Source organism: Cydia splendana, chromosome 3, assembly GCF_910591565.1.
Source record: "Cydia splendana chromosome 3, ilCydSple1.2, whole genome shotgun sequence".
Lineage (NCBI taxonomy): Eukaryota > Metazoa > Arthropoda > Insecta > Lepidoptera > Tortricidae > Cydia > Cydia splendana.
In genome coordinates this window covers 4,109,949-4,129,464 of record NC_085962.1, presented here as the reverse complement: position 1 = coordinate 4,129,464, position 19,516 = coordinate 4,109,949, and the positions used below count along the sequence as shown (strand labels likewise).

Sequence of the window (19,516 nt, the reverse complement as noted above, 5' to 3'; positions counted from 1 at the left end):
GTTCAATAAATAATTATGTGTACAGTGATTTGGTTTCGACTGTAATATGTAGTGTATATTATGTTTTTGTAATAAATAAATGAATGAATGATTGAATGTATGAATGAATGGCTGAATGAATGAATGGCTAAATGAATGAATGAATAAATAAATGATAGTGACCTGGTGCAGCAGGGCGCGGCCGGCGCTGAGCGCGGCGCAGTAGTCGCCGGCGGCGCGCAGCGCGTCCACGGCGGCGGGGTGCCGGCGCTGCCGGGGCGCGCCGCCGCCCAGCGCGCACAGCCACGCACCAGCGTCGCGCGCCAGCACCACGTGCGCCGCGCCCAGCGCCACCAGCTGCGGCTCCAGCGGCAGCGCGTACGTCGCCAGCACGACAGGCTCCGCTGGAACAACCATAAATATTGGGGGACATCTTACACCGATCAACCTAGCACCAAACTATGATGACTAGGGTCATGGGGAACTAGTTCCATAGACAACATAAAGAGCTGGTACGGTTGTCACGTACTCGTAATACTCACATTTAGCCTCCTCATCGCCGACCGGGATGCATTGGTATAGCGTAGCCTCAGACAAGCTCGTCAGTGTGATGACCCTAGTGCCATAGGCCGCATACAGGGCCGGCAGGGTTGTCACGTAGACGTTCAAGTAAGCGCGGCCGGCGGTGGCTAGGAGGCGGCCGTCAGAACTCCAGGCGCAGCGCTCGGCGCCGCCGGGGGGCAGCACTGAGCCGGAGACTTCGCCGTTGTTCCAGACTGATATCAGCTTCAAACTGGAACAAATTTTTAAATTGAAGGAAAAATGGAAAAAATCACCAATTCGGGCGAGATTACTCTAATTAAGAGAGTGTTTGGTCTTCATTTCAGCTTGGGCATACCTCCTTTCGTTTGTCCGGATGTTCTCCTCGACAGGTCGCATTTTTGTGAAATTTTGTCAGGTTTTGTCCAGGGATATAATTTTTCTGTCGTTTCGTTTTTTGGAAAATTTTCATAATGGTAGAAATTGGCTTAAAGGACTTAAGTGCCAGTAACTATGGCACTTAGACCATCGTCTAAGTCAATCGTAAATCGTAGTCGTCGTAAATGAATGTTATTAAATATTTATCATCCAAAATCATCATTTAAAAGTCAATTCTACCAGCAAACATAAGAAAACAACTCAAAATTTGCATTTGATTACTTTGCCTCACATGTGAATTACTGATAGCAAAGTGTAACTTTGCTATCCGTTTTTGAAGTGCAAAGTAAGTCTTTCCGAGCTGGTGTGGTGAAAAGTATTAACTCACTGGCTGTCGCCACAGGACGCGGCTTGCCCGTTGAACACGGCGACATCTGTCAGGGTTTCCTTGTGGTTCCTCACTTGGAATAACTCCTCCCCCACCTCTTTGATGTGGGTCGATATGGAATACCACACTAAAGTAGATTAAAGTATTAAACTCACTGGCTGTCGCCACAGGACGCGGCCTGCCCGTTGAACACGGCGACTTCTGTCAGAGTTTCCTTGTGGTTCCTCACATGGAATAACTCCTCCCCCACCTTTTTGATGTGAGTCAATATGGCTATATGGTCGATATGGAATACCACACTAAAGTAGATAAAAGTATTAAACCCACTGGCTGTCGCCACAGGAAGCGGCTTGCCCGTTGAAAACCGCGACATCTGTCAGGGTTTCCTTGTGGTTCCTCACTTGGAATAACTCCTCCCCCAACTCTTTGATGTGAGTCGATATGGCTATTTGGTCGATATGGAATACCACACTAAAGTAGATAAAAGTATTAAACCCACTGGCTGTCGCCACAGGACGCGGCTTGCCCGTTGAACACTGCGACATCTGTCACGGTTTCCTTGTGGTTCCTCACTTGGAATATCTCCTCCCCCACCTCCTTGATGTGAGTCGATATGGCTATTTGGTCGATATGGAATACCACACTAAAGTAGATAAAAGTATTAAACCCACTGGCTGTCGCCACAGGACGCGGCTTGCCCGTTGAACACGGCGACATCTGTCACGGTTTCCTTGTGGTTCCTCACTTGGAATATCTCCTCCCCCACCTCCTTGATGTGGGTCGATATGGCTATATGGTCGATATGGAATACCACACTAAAGTAAATTAACGTATTAAACCCACTGGCTGTCGCCACAGGAAGCGGCTTGCCCGTTGAAAATCGCGACATCTGTCAGGGTTTCCTTGTGGTTCCTCACTTGGAATAACTCCTCCCCCACCTCCTTGATGTGGGTCGATATGGCTATATGGTCGATATGGAATACCACACTAAAGTAGATTAAAGTATTAAACTCACTGGCTGTCGCCACAGGACGCGGCCTGCCCGTTGAACACGGCGACATCCGTCAGGGTTTCCTTGTGGTTCCTCACTTGGAATAACTCCTCCCCCACCTCCTTGATGTGGGTCGATATGGCTATATGGTCGATATGGAATACCACACTAAAGTAGATTAAAGTATTAAACCCACTGGCTGTCGCCACAGGAAGCGGCTTGCCCGTTGAAAACCGCGACATCTGTCAGGGTTTCCTTGTGGTTCCTCACTTGGAATAACTCTTCCCCCACCTCCTTGATGTGGGTCGATATGGCTATATGGTCGATATTAGGGCTTCCAAATACCGGACTTCTTTCAATACCGGTATTAATACCGAAACTGTCTTCATCAATAGCGGGATCCCGGGATCCCGGTATTGACTATGAATCGCTTAAAAAATTTTAGTTTTTTTTTAAATCGCTCACTGTAACACCAGATATGTATGTCCTTAGCTTAGGCACAGAATAAATAATAGTACTAGGTACAGAAGACTCACTCTCTAACAAAACGCGCCTGTTACGATCAGGACAGATATGGCCGCTAGATGGCGACATCGCCACGCGCGGCTTATGGCTAGCCACCAAAATTGGTGTGGCACGGATGTACTTGTAGCTACCTGTTGCAAAGCGACGAAATCGCGATGTGAGCCACGCCTGGCTTAAGATATTAAACAATAATCGCCATCTGCAATAATTATCTTTTCACCCTCCAGGTTGGCAATCATTTTATCCGCCGTGTTGACTTCACCAGTCACATTTTTAGGTCAACCTAATAAACCAGCCAATAAATATTCAAATTTGGCACCAAAAATTCGTGTGCCATACTACAATTCATATCTTTCTACTTTTTGATAAAATTGTAAGAACTAATTATATTAATATCATATCCTGAACATCAGAATTCATCACCAAATATTTATCTAACGCATATGCACAGATCTTGTTTCAATTACCTAAATGATCTTCTTTAATTAAGGCGACGGTAGCGGTGGGTAAAATTTCAGATTCTGTCAATTTACCCCATTTCACACACAAGCGCACTTCACGCACACTACCTCACTTTACTGGGACAGGTCAGTGACCCATCATGTTTTTTTAAGATTGGACTTTTAGTTTAGTATTGACCACTAGCCTCCTTTGAGGGTAAAAGCGTTCCATTTAAAGACGAAAGAGAAACAATGCATTTAATCTTGCTTTCCTTGTCTGTTCATGTCACACGTGACGCACCTATAATTCATTTGATTGTTGACTGTTTTACTACCTAATATTGCTTTGTCGAGATACGCGTTTTGTACAATTAAAGCGAATAAAACAAGATGTCATTAAGTCAGATGTAAAATGTTATTTACTACTCTATACGGTTTTTCATAAGGTGCAATATCCATTCAATGGGAATTTAAATAAATAAAGTTTCGGCAGGGTGGCAATTCCATTTTGGCGGATAAAGCGAAACAGAGTAGTTCTATCGAACCTGCTTACAAATTTTCACGAGAATCAGTTGAGAAATGTGATCTGCAAAGGAGAACATACAAAAGCATTTTTGCCTAAGCTGAAACCGAGACCTTTGCTAACGCTGGTTTAGGTACACCTATAAAAAATGGTTGTCCCTGCTGTAATTTTAATATCTTTATATTTCAACCGGTATAGTTTTACCTTCAAAAATAATCGGTATCGCTAAACAATAGCGGTACCTTACTACTTATACGTTCACGAAATCGGTATCTGCATAACTTGATTGTTAGTAAACTAACCTGGAAAATAATCTCAAAATCACCGAAACATTTATGTACAGTCACCTGCGATAATATGTTACGTCATTAGCGCCAACTTTGCCTCCAGGGAAACTTTGCCCAAAACGACAATTTTAAACAAATTCGTTAATGTAGAAAAATTGATAATAGTTATGGCCACCCTGCTGTTTTTAGTAGAAAATAGGTTATATTTCTGACCAAACTTGTGCATAACTGATATACCAAACTTGTCCATAACTTGACTTGGGAATTTTGAGCGAGTTGTTTAATATAGGGTATATTTCGGCGGGCAAAAAAATGATAAATAATGAATGCAAGTAGAAAAAATTGAGAACCCTTTGACAAATATTTCCGGGTTTGAGTTATAACACATGAAGCATAGATTATGTCTATTCAGATTTAAACTAAAAAGGCCTAAATACACAAAAGTTTGAGCGGTGGGCAAAGTAATCCGGTAATTTGGCATCCGTACCAACATTGCCCACCACCAAAAACGGATTAGGGTTGTCTTTTTCATCTAATTTACCCAACTTCGCAAGTAAAAGAAGGTTATGTTTGTACACTAAAATAAGTTTATAAATATATTCTGTATTTAATTTGTCTTATTATCCTTTATTTTGATGTTTTATCCCGTTAACGAATGAAAAACACAACAAAAATCATATTTTTGGCCATTAAACTATTGTAACAGATTTTCTCAAAAGTGACAACCCTAGCCTTTGTAAAATGCTTAGGCGAGCCTTATTTGGAAATGGGCAAAAACGGGTAGGCAACATTGCCCAGCAAATGTATTTAAAAGTTTTACACTTATCGCTAAGCTATTAACAGGGAATGGTAGGATTGCCCAAAACCTTAAAGTGATCCTTAGACATCATCATCATACGAGCTGTATTTGAATACCAAATTGACGTGGGCAATGTTGGCGAAAACCCCGGATATCTTTGCCCGCCCTCTAAAACGCAAAAAATGGGTAAAAACACGACAAAAAATTTTTTTCTTTAAAACTGATGCATTTGATCACATAGGACGTGCTGAGCAAAAAAAAGTCATATGATGTGATATTTATTGAGAAATTCGCGTTTAAAAAAAAAAGCGGGCAAAGTTGGTGATAATGACGGTACCTACTCTTCGAAGGCCGCAAAAATATGTGACATGCTCTTATGGTTCTACAAATAAGATCGTGTCAGATATATTTGCGGCCTTCGTTGTGTAACATAAATTGCAGGTGACTGTACATTTGGAATAATTATTTTATTTAGTTTCAACGAAAGTTTCAAGTTTAGTACGAAAATACTTCAGATATGCAATATGCACAAAATGTAGATCTAATCGAAATAAAACATTGCTTTTTATAGTAAATTTATAAAACATTCGATAATAGGTATACATAACAATAACCAGTCCACAGCGCTAATTGGCCTGTAAGCTTCATCTCGGTCTCCAAAGCCGCAAAAACTCGCTAGTACTTAGTGCTGGTCTAGCCGTTATTTTTTCTTGAAGATTTTCAGAGAACAGCACGTACACGCATTATACATATAGACGGAACGAACGGCATAATCATAATAATTTATTAGTCGCAATCCATGGTATTACACAAGACTTTCAGGTATTACTTATACGAATTTCATAACTCTTCCTGTTAATAGGCAATATTTTAAGATAAATTTCTATAATATAATACAAGATTACAATTGTCATCAAAATTCATTGACGTACAGAAGTCAAATACGTTTTTAAAATGACGCAAAATGATACCAGCATAATAAAAATTGATCCCAATCAGTAAAGATGAGTCTTTAAACTTTTTTCATTTTAAGCGAGTTTTGAAGGAACATAATACTTAAATTCGACTGTAATCGTATTGTTTTAAGATAGTTTACTGCGGTTTTCAAGCATTATGACCCGTAAATAAGAGCAAATCAAATTTAAATGAGACGCGAGCGCGTTTATGTACCCTATTTTTTGAAATACAATTTATCTACTGGTATGCTTTCTCGTGTGCGTATATGATTTAATGTCAATATAATTGTCAAAAGCAAGAAAATCAAGCTGTCATCAGTGTTGCCAGATCTCCTGATTTTCCAGGATATCTCCTGATTTCGGGGTGTATCTCCTGATCTCCTGATTTTTCCGAAAAATCTCCTGGATTTTAGAAGTTCACAACCATTTAATATTATCACATAAATTTAACGCCAGGGTTCTTCAAGCCAGTGTAGGGCGGCCATAAATTCAATCGTAGGTAGTGTGTAAGTGTAACATCAACCTTTGCCACAGTTTCAGAACGAAACGAAATTACAGATTATGAGCGACATTACCGATAAAATTGAGTACGGACGCAAGAATACCAATTTGTGACGCCAGTATTTTCGTTTTGGGGCATTTATTCAATTTAAGGGGCTCTAATAGCATAATAAATCTAAAATTGGAAATTGCCACCAATTTCATTTCTGATCAAATCGGTCGATTTGATCACCTCTGTCTGGAGTAGTCTGGACACGCCTTAATATATGAATGAAAATTATTTTTATGGCATAAATTTTTGTCTCCTGATTTTATTTCAAATCTCCTGATTTTTAGGACATGTATCTTCTGGATTTTTCAGATTGGATCTGGCAACACTGGCTGTCATTTTCATTTGAAGAAGTACACGTGTGCTCCGGTGTAGCCCCAACGGGCATCTGACTTGAAGAAGAATTTTGAGTGATGTCGTCAATGTATGGAAATTGTTCGAAAGTTTACATTTGAGATTGAATTTCTCTGTTGTCTTTGTGAGTAAAAATATAAATTCGTAATAAATTGGTACCTGAATTATCTAGCTTTCAAAATCATACAATAATTCAATTACTGTCAAAGACAAAATTGTTTTGCTTCTGTCTCAAACGGAACTCCATATTTTGATTTTTTGATACTTTTAGTGTCGATTTGTAGAGAATAACAGCAAATTAAAAATATAATGGCATGAAGAGTCGGTACACGGTTTCTTCATGAAAAAATTTACGTGTAATTGAATGCAATTATTAAACATTTATTGAACAAATTATGGTTACAAAGTGAGGTCTAAATCGAAAACGTCATATACCGGCCCCTTAAATGGGCAAGTAATCTTCTTGATACAGCTGAATTTGATAATTTTAATGGATTTTAAACGTTATAATCGGCACATTTTCCTTGTTTTTGAAAATACCGGGATCCCGGTCTTGCATTAAAAAATACCGGTATTAAAAAATGCGTTTAAACAGACGGGATCCCGGTATTTCGGGATCCCGGGATCCCGGTATTGGAAGCCCTAGTCGATATGGAATACCACACTAAAGTAGATTAAAGTATTAAACTCACTGGCTGTCGCCACAGGACGCGGCCTGCCCGTTGAACACGGCGACATCTGTCAGGGTTTCCTTGTGGTTCCTCACTTGGAATAACTCCTCCTCCACCTCCTTGATGTGGGTCGATATGGCTATATGGTCGATATGGAATACCACACTAAAGTAGATTAAAGTATTAAACCCACTGGCTGTCGCCACAGGAAGCGGCTTGCCCGTTGAAAACCGCGACATCTGTCAGGGTTTCCTTGTGGTTCCTCACTTGGAATAACTCTTCCCCCACCTCCTTGATGTGGGTCGATATGGCTATATGGTCGATATGGAATACTACACTAAAGTAGATACAAGTATTAAACCCACTGGCTGTCGCCACAGGACGCGGCTTGCCCGTTGAACACGGCGACATCTGTCAGGGTTTCCTTGTGGTTCCTCACTTGGAATAACTCCTCCCCCACTTCTTTGATGTGGGTCGATATGGCTATGACGAAGCCCGCGCTGAACCCTGGAGAGAGAGAGAGAGGAAATAAACTAATGAAGAAAAACAGATAGGCTATTAGATACAGATAGGGTCTTAAAGTTTTATAGAGAAAAGTGGAACGAATTATTGACCCCTAATTCCCAGCAAATTAAAATGTGTTTTTAAATAGGTATGTACCATTACGCTCCGCGATTGTGCGCCATTTATGGTCCCAGCTAAGTTGGTTGTTCAATAGTTACGCAACAGAATTTCCAATTTGGCAAGAACCCTAAATGGTATAACAATCCCGTGTGGTGACTGTACATGCCATATCTGTATTTATTTATGGTTTGTCGTGGACGGCCTATCACCAGACCCTAAAGCAAGCAAACAACCCAAATGGTCGGTCAAAAATCAAAAGTCCGAATGATAGACTATTAGCGTATTAGTACACTCTGTGTGACCGACTTACAGAAAAGTTTCATATTTTCTGGATGAGATGAGTAGTAGGTAGGTAGAAGCAATAAATAAAATTTCGTAATTACCTATAAGAATATATCCGTCCCCGTACCACTTGTAGGCGACGATGGCGCCATATCGCTGTTGAAAAGCTAGTTCTATAGGATTATCCGGGTTCAGCAGGTTATACAGGTACAACGTCCGTTTGCCTACTACCAGGCTGATCTGAAATAAAATAAAAAACAGCTGTTAAAGATTTCACAACCACAAGGATTAAACATAATATCTGAATACATATATAAAGGTAAAACAGTCGTTGATCAAGAAGCAGTCGATGCTTTTGCGTCCTTCTTCAGCTCCGTATTCCAGCCTGAAGCTCCGCAACTAGATCCCAAAAAAGCGGAACTGGAGGCTGGTAACAACAATGAATCTATGATTGCTATCCCAACTATCAGTATTTCAGAAATCAGAGCCGCTATTCGGAAACTCAAACCTAAGTCGTCAGCTGGGCCTGATGGTATACCCCCGTTTCTAGTCAAGGACTGTGTATGCTTGTTAGAACACTCGTTACTTCACATATACAACCTATCACTCAAGCTGGGCGTATATCCATCCCAATGGAAGGTCTCAAGAGTGACCCCAATTCCTAAGATAAGTAAGTCCTCCGATATCACAAACTTCAGGCCCATTGCTGTATTGTCCGTGTTTGGAAAAGTGTTTGAGACCATTCTAAACCACTGCTTACTTAATCAGATAAATCGTAAATTAGTAGATTGTCAACATGGATTCCGCGCTTCTCGATCCACTACTACCAACCACATTTGCTTCTTTGATAGCGTTTTGCGCCAAATGGATACTGCACGACAAGTTGATGTTGTTTATTTCGACTTCAAGAAAGCTTTCGACTTAGTTGACAACGATACTCTCCTATGCAAACTGTCAGCCTTAGGTTTCACCCCTCAACTTCTTGTTTTCTTCTCTGACTACCTCAGGAATCGCACACAATATGTCCAATTAAATTCTTACCAATCTGAAAGGTATTACACTCGTTCCGGGGTTAGTCAAGGTAGCACTCTGGGGCCTACTCTTTTCTTAATCATGGTCAATGATCTGCCAAGTAATATATCAGGCGTGGAATCACTATTTTATGCGGATGATCTTAAAATAATTCAACCGGTCGTAAATCCATCCGACTGTACGGTACTCCAACAAACAATCAACATGGTTGACAGCTGGAGTAAAACAAACCGCTTGTACCTAAATGAATCTAAGTGCAAAGTAATAAGTTTTAGCCGGTCTGTAGATTATATCCTCCAGACATATACTCTTACTAACATTCCCCTTGACCGAGTAACAGAAATAAAGGATCTAGGGTTAACACTCGACACTAAGCTAAACATGCACTCACACATTATAAATATTTGCAAAAGTGCCTACAAAATTTTAGGGTTCATTATTAGAACGACTTCTGAATTTCGTGACCCTAAAATCGCAATAATTATTTATAATGCCTATGTTCGCAGCAAGCTTGAGTACAATTCTATCGCATGGGACCCTCGGGAAGCAAAATATACCATAATGGTCGAGCGCGTCCAACGTAAATTTGCTAGACATCTTTACAAAAGGTATTACGGATACTACCCATACTTATTTCCGTCATCCTTTGTATTGGGAATGGTAGGGTTAGAGTCTCTCGAGCTAAGGCGTAAGCAAACGCTTGCCTTACACTATTGTCTGCTTTTAAGAAATCGTATTGACAACCCATCCGTTCTGGAGCGTATGCGTATTTTTACCCCAGACAACTACATAGCTGCAGTAGGGCGTAGCGCACGTAGAGCCAGAAACCTTTTTGCATATCCAAATGTTCGCACCTATCACGGTTCAAACGCACCCACGTACCGAGCAATAGAATTACTAAATAACTTCATAGCTACAGTCCAAAACGCAGACATATTCGCAGACAAGTGGCCGTCCCTACAACGTAGTATCAGGATTTTTTTAAACTCTACCTATGTTATTTAATATCAGATTCTTTTTTTTATCTCTATGTAACTTAGTAATACATAATATGTATGTTCAATTATAAAGATAAGTGTGTAATACAATAAGTGTACCTACTAATTTTATGATACTGACTGATACTGACAACATATATGTACCTAATTAACAGTATACGTGCCTTGGCTTGAGCTGTAAACTTATACATAGTGTTTGAATAAAGAATAAAGAATAAAGAATAAAGAATTACTAATAATCCCAGTTAATACTAATAATTTATTATGTAGAGGCCTAAAATAAATGCCTAAGTGAAAAATATGCTCAGAAGGCTATTTCTCTCTTGTTTCCTCTTATATGGGGATCGAGACAGGACTCGTATTACTCCACTAAGGTGGGGTACAAAAACATGGTTTTCTTGTCATGGCGACCCTGACAAGACTACCGCATTAAGCTACGCCCTTTTATAATTAAATTACCGTGTTCTCGCCCGGCACGCGCTCGTTGGCCTTCATCTCGGAGCACTGCAGGTCGTAGGGCGTGTCCCGCAGCGAGATGACCCGCAGCGTGTCCCCGTCCGCGTTGTTGATGGACAGGCTCTTGTCCCCCGACGCTACGAGGATGTTGCCCCTGTTCCCAGTATAGTGCTGTAATTACCGTGTTCTCGCCCGGCATGCGCTCGTCGGCCTTCATCTCGGAGCACTGCAGGTCGTTGGGCGTGTCCCGCAGCGAGATGACCCGCAGCGTGTCCCCGTCCGCGTTGTTGATGGACAGGCTCTTGTCCCCCGACGCTACGAGGATGCTTCCCCTGTTCACAGTATAGTGCTGTAATTACCGTGTTCTCGCCCGGCACGCGCTCGTCGGCCTTCATCTCGGAGCACTGCAGGTCGTTGGGCGTGTCCCGCAGCGAGATGACCCGCAGCGTGTCACCGTCCGCGTTGTTGATGGACAGGCTCTTGTCTTCCGACGCTAGTACCAGGATGTTGTCCTTGTTCCAAGCCGCGCTCGTGATTTTCTTTGTGTGCTTGCCTATGATTGGTATGCGCCTGAATAAAAGAAGTTGAATTTTTTACCGTTTAAAAAGCCGTACCGTTATGCATCATGGAAATTTAATTTACATAAAAACATTACCAGTGTTAGTGATCCTTTTTTTTTATATTTTCCAGAAAAATATTAAAAGATTATTGCATTTCAACTAAGTTTTTTCATACATTCAGCATAGTGCGACATAAAATAGTAGAAATAAAATAAAATGGAACTAAAAAAAATCCATACTAAATTGTTGCCCTGCATTTTACGTCAAAAATGTGACAGTTACGTGGGAAGTGGCGCCCTCAATTATTTTTATACAATTTCTTGTCAGACTATAAGTACCTATGTCATTTCATGACTTTGAGTCTTATTCGTACATTTAGACATTTGACCCTTAAAAAACCGGCCAAGTGCGAGTCGGACTCGCGTTCCAAGGGTTCCGTATATTACACAATTTTTAACAATCAGTGCCGGATTAAGATATTTTGATGCCCTAAGCATGTCTAGGTGCCCCCTCTCCCTAGGGTCATCAAGATTACATTGATTTTTTGGTAAATTGAGAGAAGTTCATTGCCGCATTACAGCTGAGAATGGAAATCAGTCACATCATTTTATCACGAAAATTGACAGTGCCGCAGCAGTAATGTTGCAACAGAGTACCTAATGCTGTTGCAGTCGCCACCCGAATGTCACCTTTATCATAGCGTAGAAAGTAATAGAAACGCGAGCGAAGCGAGCGCGGAAATTTTTCGATATAAAAACGCAATATGATAGACAGTTGTACATTTTTACTTTTAGTATGGAAATCAGTCACATCATTTTATCACGGAAGTTGACAGTACTGCAGCAGTAACGTTGCAACAGAGTAATGTTGCTGCAGTCGCCACCCGAATGTCACCTTTATCATACCTTATAAAAGTTATAAAGTAATTGAAAACGCGAGCGAAGCGAGCGCGAAAATTTTTCGATATAAAAACGCAATTTTAGTTTTAGTCCCAACCAGGCGCGAATCCAGGATTTCATACAGAGAAGGGATGGGACAGTTTTCTATCAGCCTAGCTTCGCATAGGGCTCGATATTTAAGGGTCTCAGCGAGGTTGTTTTCATGCATAAAATATGCAAGAAAGCAGAGAGCTTGGAATTGAATTGGCGAAGTGTGAGAAAGGCAGTAGGCCCAGCTGCGAAAGAGGAAAGCTTGGATTTGGATCCACGCCCAATTGTAATTAAGGCAGAAGATCAACTTTGCCGTAAGGCAGAAGGCCTTGCATAAGACCTAACGCCGAACCGCAAAAGAGTGGGTTGAAATCGAATCTATGCATGTAATCACGACTCTTCTACTGCTACCGATTGTTTCCCAAAGAATTACGCGCCATTATTTTTGCAAATTAGCTTTTGGACAGCTAAAAAAATCGTGTGGTAAAAACGATGTGTCTGTCCCTAATTTTAAAATTTGTTCACCTTTTTCAACCTGGCATTTTGGTGCCCTCCCTGAACGTGGTGCCGTAAGCACGTGCTTGTTTTGCTTATTGGTTACAAAGTCTTTATTAATTCAACCATTAAAGTCGACGAGTACAAAAAACTTTGAGCTAGCTCTCAATTTAACATATTTTTTTAAACATTATTTTTAATTTGACCTTACAATTACTCGTAAGTAGGTAAGACCGTTAAATATTTAAAATGATTATCTTATCAGAAAATTATCACCAATTACTCTAAGAAAACTACTACTCTAAGTAATCCGGCACTGTTAACAATGTATTTTTCATGTGAAACGTGAGTGAAATCTCTTTAAAAAATCCGTAGGGGTCGGATCAAAAACTGTAATTAAGTCCGACTCACGCTTGACTGTACATTTCTAATAGGTTTTCCTGTCATCTATAGGTATAGACCTATTTTATGTATTTTTTTTTAAATTTAAGACTTAGTAGTTTCGGAGATAAGGGGGGGGGAATGGTCATTTTTTGCCTATTTTCTTGAATAACTTCTAAACTGTTTACTCGAAAATTATAAAAAAAATATATTTGAGATCCTTACAATAAGCTGTTTCATTTGATATGTAACATGATATAGTTTGAAAAAATTTTTTTTTCATTTTTTCATTTACCCCCCAAAAGTGGCCCCCATGTTTAAAATTCATTTGTTTACGTTACATGTCCGTATTTGGGTCACAAACTTACATATGTGTACCAAATTTCAACTTGATTGGTCCAGTAGTTCCGGAGAAAATCGGCTGTGACAGACGGACAGACAGACAGACAGACAGACAGACAGACAGACAGACGCACGAGTGATCCTATAAGGGTTCCGTTTTTTCCTTTTGAGGTACGGAACCCTAAAAAAGGGGTTAGATTGAGAACTATAAAAATAATAAAAGTATACTAGTAAAAAAACCTTACTTTGTAGTATGATGATTATACAAAGCGAGATTTCCCTTCTGCGTGCCAATAGCGAGCATTGGTTCACCATAACCCCAGGCGAGGCAGGAAGGTGCCTCCCGAAGCCCTGTTTCCACGTTCAGACGCTTGTTGGAGTGGCATTCCCAGAGTAGCACAGAGTTTGTGTTCGGAGTTATTGCTGCTAGGTAGTCCCCATCATTGTCCCACTCCATACCAGCACAGAGGCTGAACAGAAAAAAAGGGTTTGTATTTATTTTATATTAAAAATTGTTTACTATTTCCAATATTGATAAAAACATAAACTATGTGTATACAAAATGTTTGAGGAAAATGGAAAATAAATACAACTAGATCGGCTCTAATAAAGATTTAATCTCTTAGAAACCTTTATTTATGGTCCAGGAGTCCAGAACCTATGAGCAGGAATTAGTGGCGTAGCTACCAAAGGGCAAGGTGGGAATGTGCCCCTGGCCCTTGGTCATCAAGCTACACCACTGGTAGGAATATTATTGCAGTTTTTAGGGTTCCGTACCCAAAGGGTAAAACGGGACCCTATTACTAAGACTTCGCTGTCCGTCCGTCCGTCCGTCCGTCCGTCCGTCCGTCCGTCTGTCACCAGGCTGTATCTCACGAACCGTGATAGCTAGACAGTTGAAATTTTCACAGATGATGTATTTCTGTTGCCGCTATAACAACAAATACTAAAAACAGAATAAAATAAAGATTTAAATGGGGCTCCCATACAACAAACGTGATTTTTGACCAAAGTTAAGCAACGTCGGGAGTGGTCAGTACTTGGATGGGTGACCGTTTTTTTTTTCGTTTTTTTTTATGTTATGGTACGGAACTCTTCGTGCGCGAGTCCGACTCGCACTTGCCCGGTTTTTTTTTTACTTGCAGACTTTAAAGGTGAGGCTTAAATGGTGTTTTTTTTTTGTTTGTTTTTTAAAAGGATTATAGTTATAATAAAAATATACCCTTGCAACTTCATGCGTTCAATCAGCTGCCCACTGCGGTCATGTATGGCTACCGTAGCATCTGTCCCCGTAGTCGCCAGCAGCGACCGACCTTCGCCCTTCTGCCACGAGAAGTACAACTCGCCCAACCCATGGGGCTGCTCTATCGTATATAACAGCTGGAAACAAGTTATGTTTCACGAATTTCACGATGCTATATGCAAAGATATCTTCTACTGGTTCAACAGATTACATTTACACACATTATGGATAGAAATCTAGTGAATAATTAAGTAATAAGTGGTATTACAATCAAACTATAACGCTAAAATTGTTAGAGATATTTAAATTAATACTAACCTTTGGAGCGGTCATTATTGTACCCCTTAAACTTTAAAGATATATATTAACTTAGTTTTATTCATAATATGAATAAATAAACAACTTTTATTTCAGAAACTTGGAATGTTTGGACCAAACTATTAATATGCTATTAATAAACAACTGTCAAACGGTCATTGTTGTAGCCATCCGCTGCTAGGCAACGATAAACTTCTTCCAAGGTCAAGCAAGAGATCATATAAAAACACAATTCATTTTTCTTTTAGTTTAATAGTCTCTTAATTCAACAACATTAAACAACAACAATTCACTATATTAAATACTCTATATAAGAAGCTAAAAGATATAAGACGTGGATGCATAAGTAGCATTTTTAAGCATAACTCAAACAAGTCTTCGAAGCTGCCACGATGACAGCTGTGACACTTGACAGTTTGGATGAGTAGGTGTAGTGTGTAGTGCCTTTTTTTACGTTTCATAGTACTATTATGAAATGAAATCAACTATATTGCAGTAAATTAATGTTCAATATGCAATGGCAAAACAGATTACGATTGACCAGCAGTAACGTAAAATAGCATTTGTAATTTCACTAATGCCTTTTTTGTTTGAAAAACTATTTTGAATATTCTAATTCAATAGATATTCAATAATTTCATCATTAAACTGTGTCGAATCATCAACTTTTAAAATGACTACAAAATTAAGATGTCTTCTATTAGAGAAGGTAAAACGATACTGCTTTTTTCGGTTAACCTTTGTTATTTAGCCTAAAAGTTAAAATGTTATTTAATTATAATAATTACGCTATTAAATTATACTTATTACAGAATTATCGCACAAGTGAGACAGTAAATGCCTAAATACTATCTACACTATTAATTTCACTAAAGTTAAACAAAATGTTTTTAGTTCACAGACAGACTTAACAAGAACTTGATGTCAAGAAATGTTAAAAATATGCAGGTAACATACAGACATAATGAAAACAATTTCCTCGTGAAACTACCAATTCAAGAAGCAACAGCTGCTGAACTGACTGATGATAAATACACATTCAACAAATCTGAATATATACAACTGTATGTCAGACGAGATGATTTTATTCAGTCCATAATTGAAGGAATAATATCTAAAGACATAAAACATGATATTGGTATCATGCCAAAGAAAGTAGTTTTAGATTTCAGCTCTCCAAACATCGCAAAACCATTCCATGTTGGACACCTAAGATCGACTATTATTGGCAATTTCATTGCAAATATCAATAAATACTACAACAATGATGTCACGAGAATAAACTACTTGGGTGACTGGGGCACGCAATTTGGTTTACTCCAGTATGGCCTCAAAGCAAGACAACTAAACTTAGATGATCTTAAAGATAAGCCAATAGAGAAATTGTATGAAGCTTATGTATATGCTAATAAATTAGCTTCCACGGATGAGAATGTGCGGGAAGAGGCTAGACGTTGCTTCACTAACATTGAACAAGGACAAGAAGACTTGGGTAATTGGAAGAAAATTAGGGAAGTCACAGTTCAGGAATTAGAAAAAGTTTATCAAAGATTGGGTATACAATTTGATGATTATCTCTGGGAATCCGACTATAATGCCAAGGCTATTAAAGGCATAATGGAAACTTTGGAAAGACTGAATATTCTACATACTGATGATGAAGGCAAAAAGGTTGCCACGGTAAATAATAAGAATGTAACTGTATTAAAAAGTGACAATTCAACACTATACATGTCCAGAGACATTGCAGGGCTTCTACACCGATACATCAAATACAAATTTAATGAAATGTTGTACATAGTAGACAACGCACAGACAGATCATTTTGCAACACTATTCGAGATAGTGAAACAAATTAATAGTGACCTAGTAAATGGTTGCAAGCATATCAAGTTTGGCAGAATTAAGGGAATGAGCACTAGATCAGGCAATGTGGTATTCTTAAATAACATTCTAGACGAAGCTAAGAACAAGATGTATGAACAACAGAAGGAATCAAGAAGTAATTGATAGCTCAGACAAATTTGTATTTAAATAATTGTTTTAATTTTTTCAATTACTACATTAAAGTTTCTTTTTCAGACACAAGGACTGCAGCATTGAATGATGAAACTTGTGACATCCTCGGTACTACAGCAGTAGTTATCAATGACTTAAAACAAAAAAGACTGAGAGACTATACTTTCGATTGGGACAAAGCCCTACAGAGTGAAGGAGACAGTGGTATCAAACTGCAGTACCTTCACTGTCGACTTTGGAGCTTGGAACAAAACTGCGGTATAGCGATACCAGAGACATGCGAGCCGCGTCTCATATCCGAGCAAGTAATAGGCGACGTTGTGGCAGAGCTGGCGAAATTCGAAACCGTTCTAAATAGGTCGTATACGGAATATGAGGCGTGTGTCATAGTGAGCTATCTGTTTCGCTTGGCGCGACATGTAAATAGAATGTTTAACGAGCTTAAAGTGAGAAACGTTGACGCCGACGTGGCTGCGCAAAGGCTTCTCGTTTTTCATTCTGCGCGATTAGTTGTTAAAACTGGCTTGGAGATTCTTGGGGTCAGGCCATTACATGAAATGTAGCTGTGGTTTGTATTGCAAGTAGTAGTAGTTGGGATATTTAAGTATTTAGTGAAAGTTATTAATTAAAAGTATAAAAATAATAATTTGGCATTTTATATTAATTCCTTGGATATCAAACACCTTATAGAATACCTATTTAACTTAGTAATTTATGTTTTTGACTTATGAAAAAACTGTTAAATAACTTTGTTTATTAAGTAATTCATCTACATGTATTGTTTCCCGCGCAAGCGCAACGCGCTAAAAACGAACGAATGGAGACGTATCGGAAGTATAAGGCCCCGTTCGCACGGCAGCTTTTTCAACGCGCGTTAAAAAAGCGTTTGAATGACACAAATGGATAACCATGTATGTATTCACACGATAGCGGTGGCGCTTTTTATCAAGCGTTGTTGGATTTTCGACTTTAACCCTTGGTCATTAAGTCGAATTTAGAGCTTGGACAGATTCAAGCGCTTTTTTAACGCGCGTTGAAAAAGCTGTCGTGCGAATGGGGGCTAAAGGTAATAATAACCATAGACAATGAAAAGTGGAAATAATAAGAGTTCTAAAGTTTTTTTTACCTTTTATTTTCTAAAGGCCGTAACACACTATCGCACCGCATCAAGGTCATTGTGCGACGCACCGATAAGTAAGAGCAAGAAAGAGATATTGTTGTTATAGTTGGTCAAGCAGATCTTGTCAGTAGAAAAAGGCGGCAAATTTGAAAAATGTAGGTGCGAAGGGATATCGTCACATAGAAAATTTGAATTTCGCGCCTTTTTCTACTGACAAGATTTGCTTGACCATATATAAATATATTATACTTAGTGGGTTGTTAATATTTAATAAAATCAATCACACATTTTAAATTTCTTTTGATCTTGCCACAGTATTTCACAATATGCGAGAATCGAGTAGGGTAGGTATATATAGTCTGTCAAGCCATTACCGTCAGTAGGGTCAGTAGAAAAAAGCGGCAAAATATTTAGGCGCGAAAGGTTATCGTACCATAGAAAATTTGAATTTTGCGCTTTTTTCTACTTACAAAGGTGTTTGACAGACTATAGTTTGGCCCAGGTACGGTCTAATTTCAAACATGGGTAGAGGAAATCATACTGTCTTACACTAGTACTAGCAGTCTAGCACCCAAAAGAAAGGGATAAGTATAATTTTCCTGGTTCTTATTGACTGAAGTTGTTTAGACTATAAGTAATAGTGTAAGATCAGCAACCCGATTCTATCTAGATCTAGATAAAGCAATAAATTCTTGACATAAATTATCAAAGATTATTATGGGACGTTTCATACTTTTTGATATAGTCATTTATAAAAGACTTGTACTTTTTCCTTGTGATCGTTTAATTTTATCAATTTTTTCTAGGACTAGGATATTTATTTGAGTATTCATATCATCCAGCCTTATGTTGCCAATATGCAGCCTTGATATTCGTTTATTAGGCTCGATTACTATTGTAATTTTGGTGATTTATCTTAATTTTTACTATTTAATGTTTTACTAGAATACTTTACTGATTGAGACCAATTTGTGATTCCTGTGCCAAAAAAATAAAATAATTGTCTGTGGTAACCTCTAGACAAGTAGACACGTCGTATTGATGATGACCACTCCCAATGTGGCGGGAACTTTTAAAAGACCTTGCCATGCTCATCGAATAACAACTCTTACAATCTTTAGAGGTAAACCATAGCCCACACATATTACTTTAAATTAAAATAATATATTTTATGTTAATAACAACAATATTTTTAACATTTTCTTTAATCTTTCTCTAATTTTTAAGTTTTATATCTTCGTATTTCTTCGGGAAACTTCGGATTTGGACGCGGTGACGTCAGAATAATCGGACCGATCCTGCGTCAAATCTTCACTTCCGGCAGTCACGTGGTACG

At 39.0% G+C, this 19,516-nt stretch overlaps 2 protein-coding genes across 3 annotated transcripts in view; one reads left to right on the top strand and one right to left on the bottom strand.

Annotated features, from left to right (window-relative positions):
- Window positions 1-15,183, bottom strand: part of LOC134806448 (WD repeat-containing protein 19) — a 53,774-nt gene extending 38,591 nt beyond the window's left edge. The window contains exons 1-8 of the mRNA XM_063779729.1: window positions 15,042-15,183; window positions 14,703-14,860; window positions 13,726-13,950; window positions 11,133-11,343; window positions 8,389-8,527; window positions 7,747-7,888; window positions 522-772; window positions 163-383 (exon numbers count right to left, since the gene is read on the bottom strand). Of these exons, the coding sequence (XP_063635799.1) occupies window positions 163-383; window positions 522-772; window positions 7,747-7,888; window positions 8,389-8,527; window positions 11,133-11,343; window positions 13,726-13,950; window positions 14,703-14,860; window positions 15,042-15,056 (1,362 nt within the window). The 5' untranslated portion in view covers window positions 15,057-15,183. The remainder of the gene's footprint in view (window positions 1-162; window positions 384-521; window positions 773-7,746; window positions 7,889-8,388; window positions 8,528-11,132; window positions 11,344-13,725; window positions 13,951-14,702; window positions 14,861-15,041) is intronic.
- Window positions 15,184-15,631: 448 nt separating this feature from the next.
- On the top strand, window positions 15,632-17,672 carry LOC134806362 (probable arginine--tRNA ligase, mitochondrial). 2 transcript variants are annotated; one of them, XM_063779578.1, is made up of 3 exons: window positions 15,632-15,750; window positions 15,936-17,043; window positions 17,124-17,672. In XM_063779578.1, the coding sequence occupies exons 1-3, from the start codon at window positions 15,715-15,717 to the stop codon at window positions 17,621-17,623; spliced, it is 1,644 nt and encodes a 547-aa protein (XP_063635648.1). In that variant the 5' UTR covers window positions 15,632-15,714; the 3' UTR covers window positions 17,624-17,672. The 2 variants fall into 2 exon arrangements, with proteins under 2 accessions (XP_063635648.1, XP_063635649.1); XM_063779579.1 differs by having other exon boundaries at window positions 15,640-15,750; window positions 15,943-17,043.
- The last annotated feature ends 1,844 nt before the right edge of the window (window positions 17,673-19,516 follow it).

Coding starts and splice junctions, on each gene's coding strand:
- LOC134806362 (XM_063779578.1), top strand. CDS start 15,715: ATGACTACAAAATTAAGATGTCTTCTATTAGAGAAG. Junction 15,751..15,935: donor GATGTCTTCTATTAGAGAAG/GTAAAACGATAC, acceptor AAATGTTTTTAG/TTCACAGACAGACTTAACAA. Junction 17,044..17,123: donor ACAACAGAAGGAATCAAGAA/GTAATTGATAGC, acceptor TTTCTTTTTCAG/ACACAAGGACTGCAGCATTG.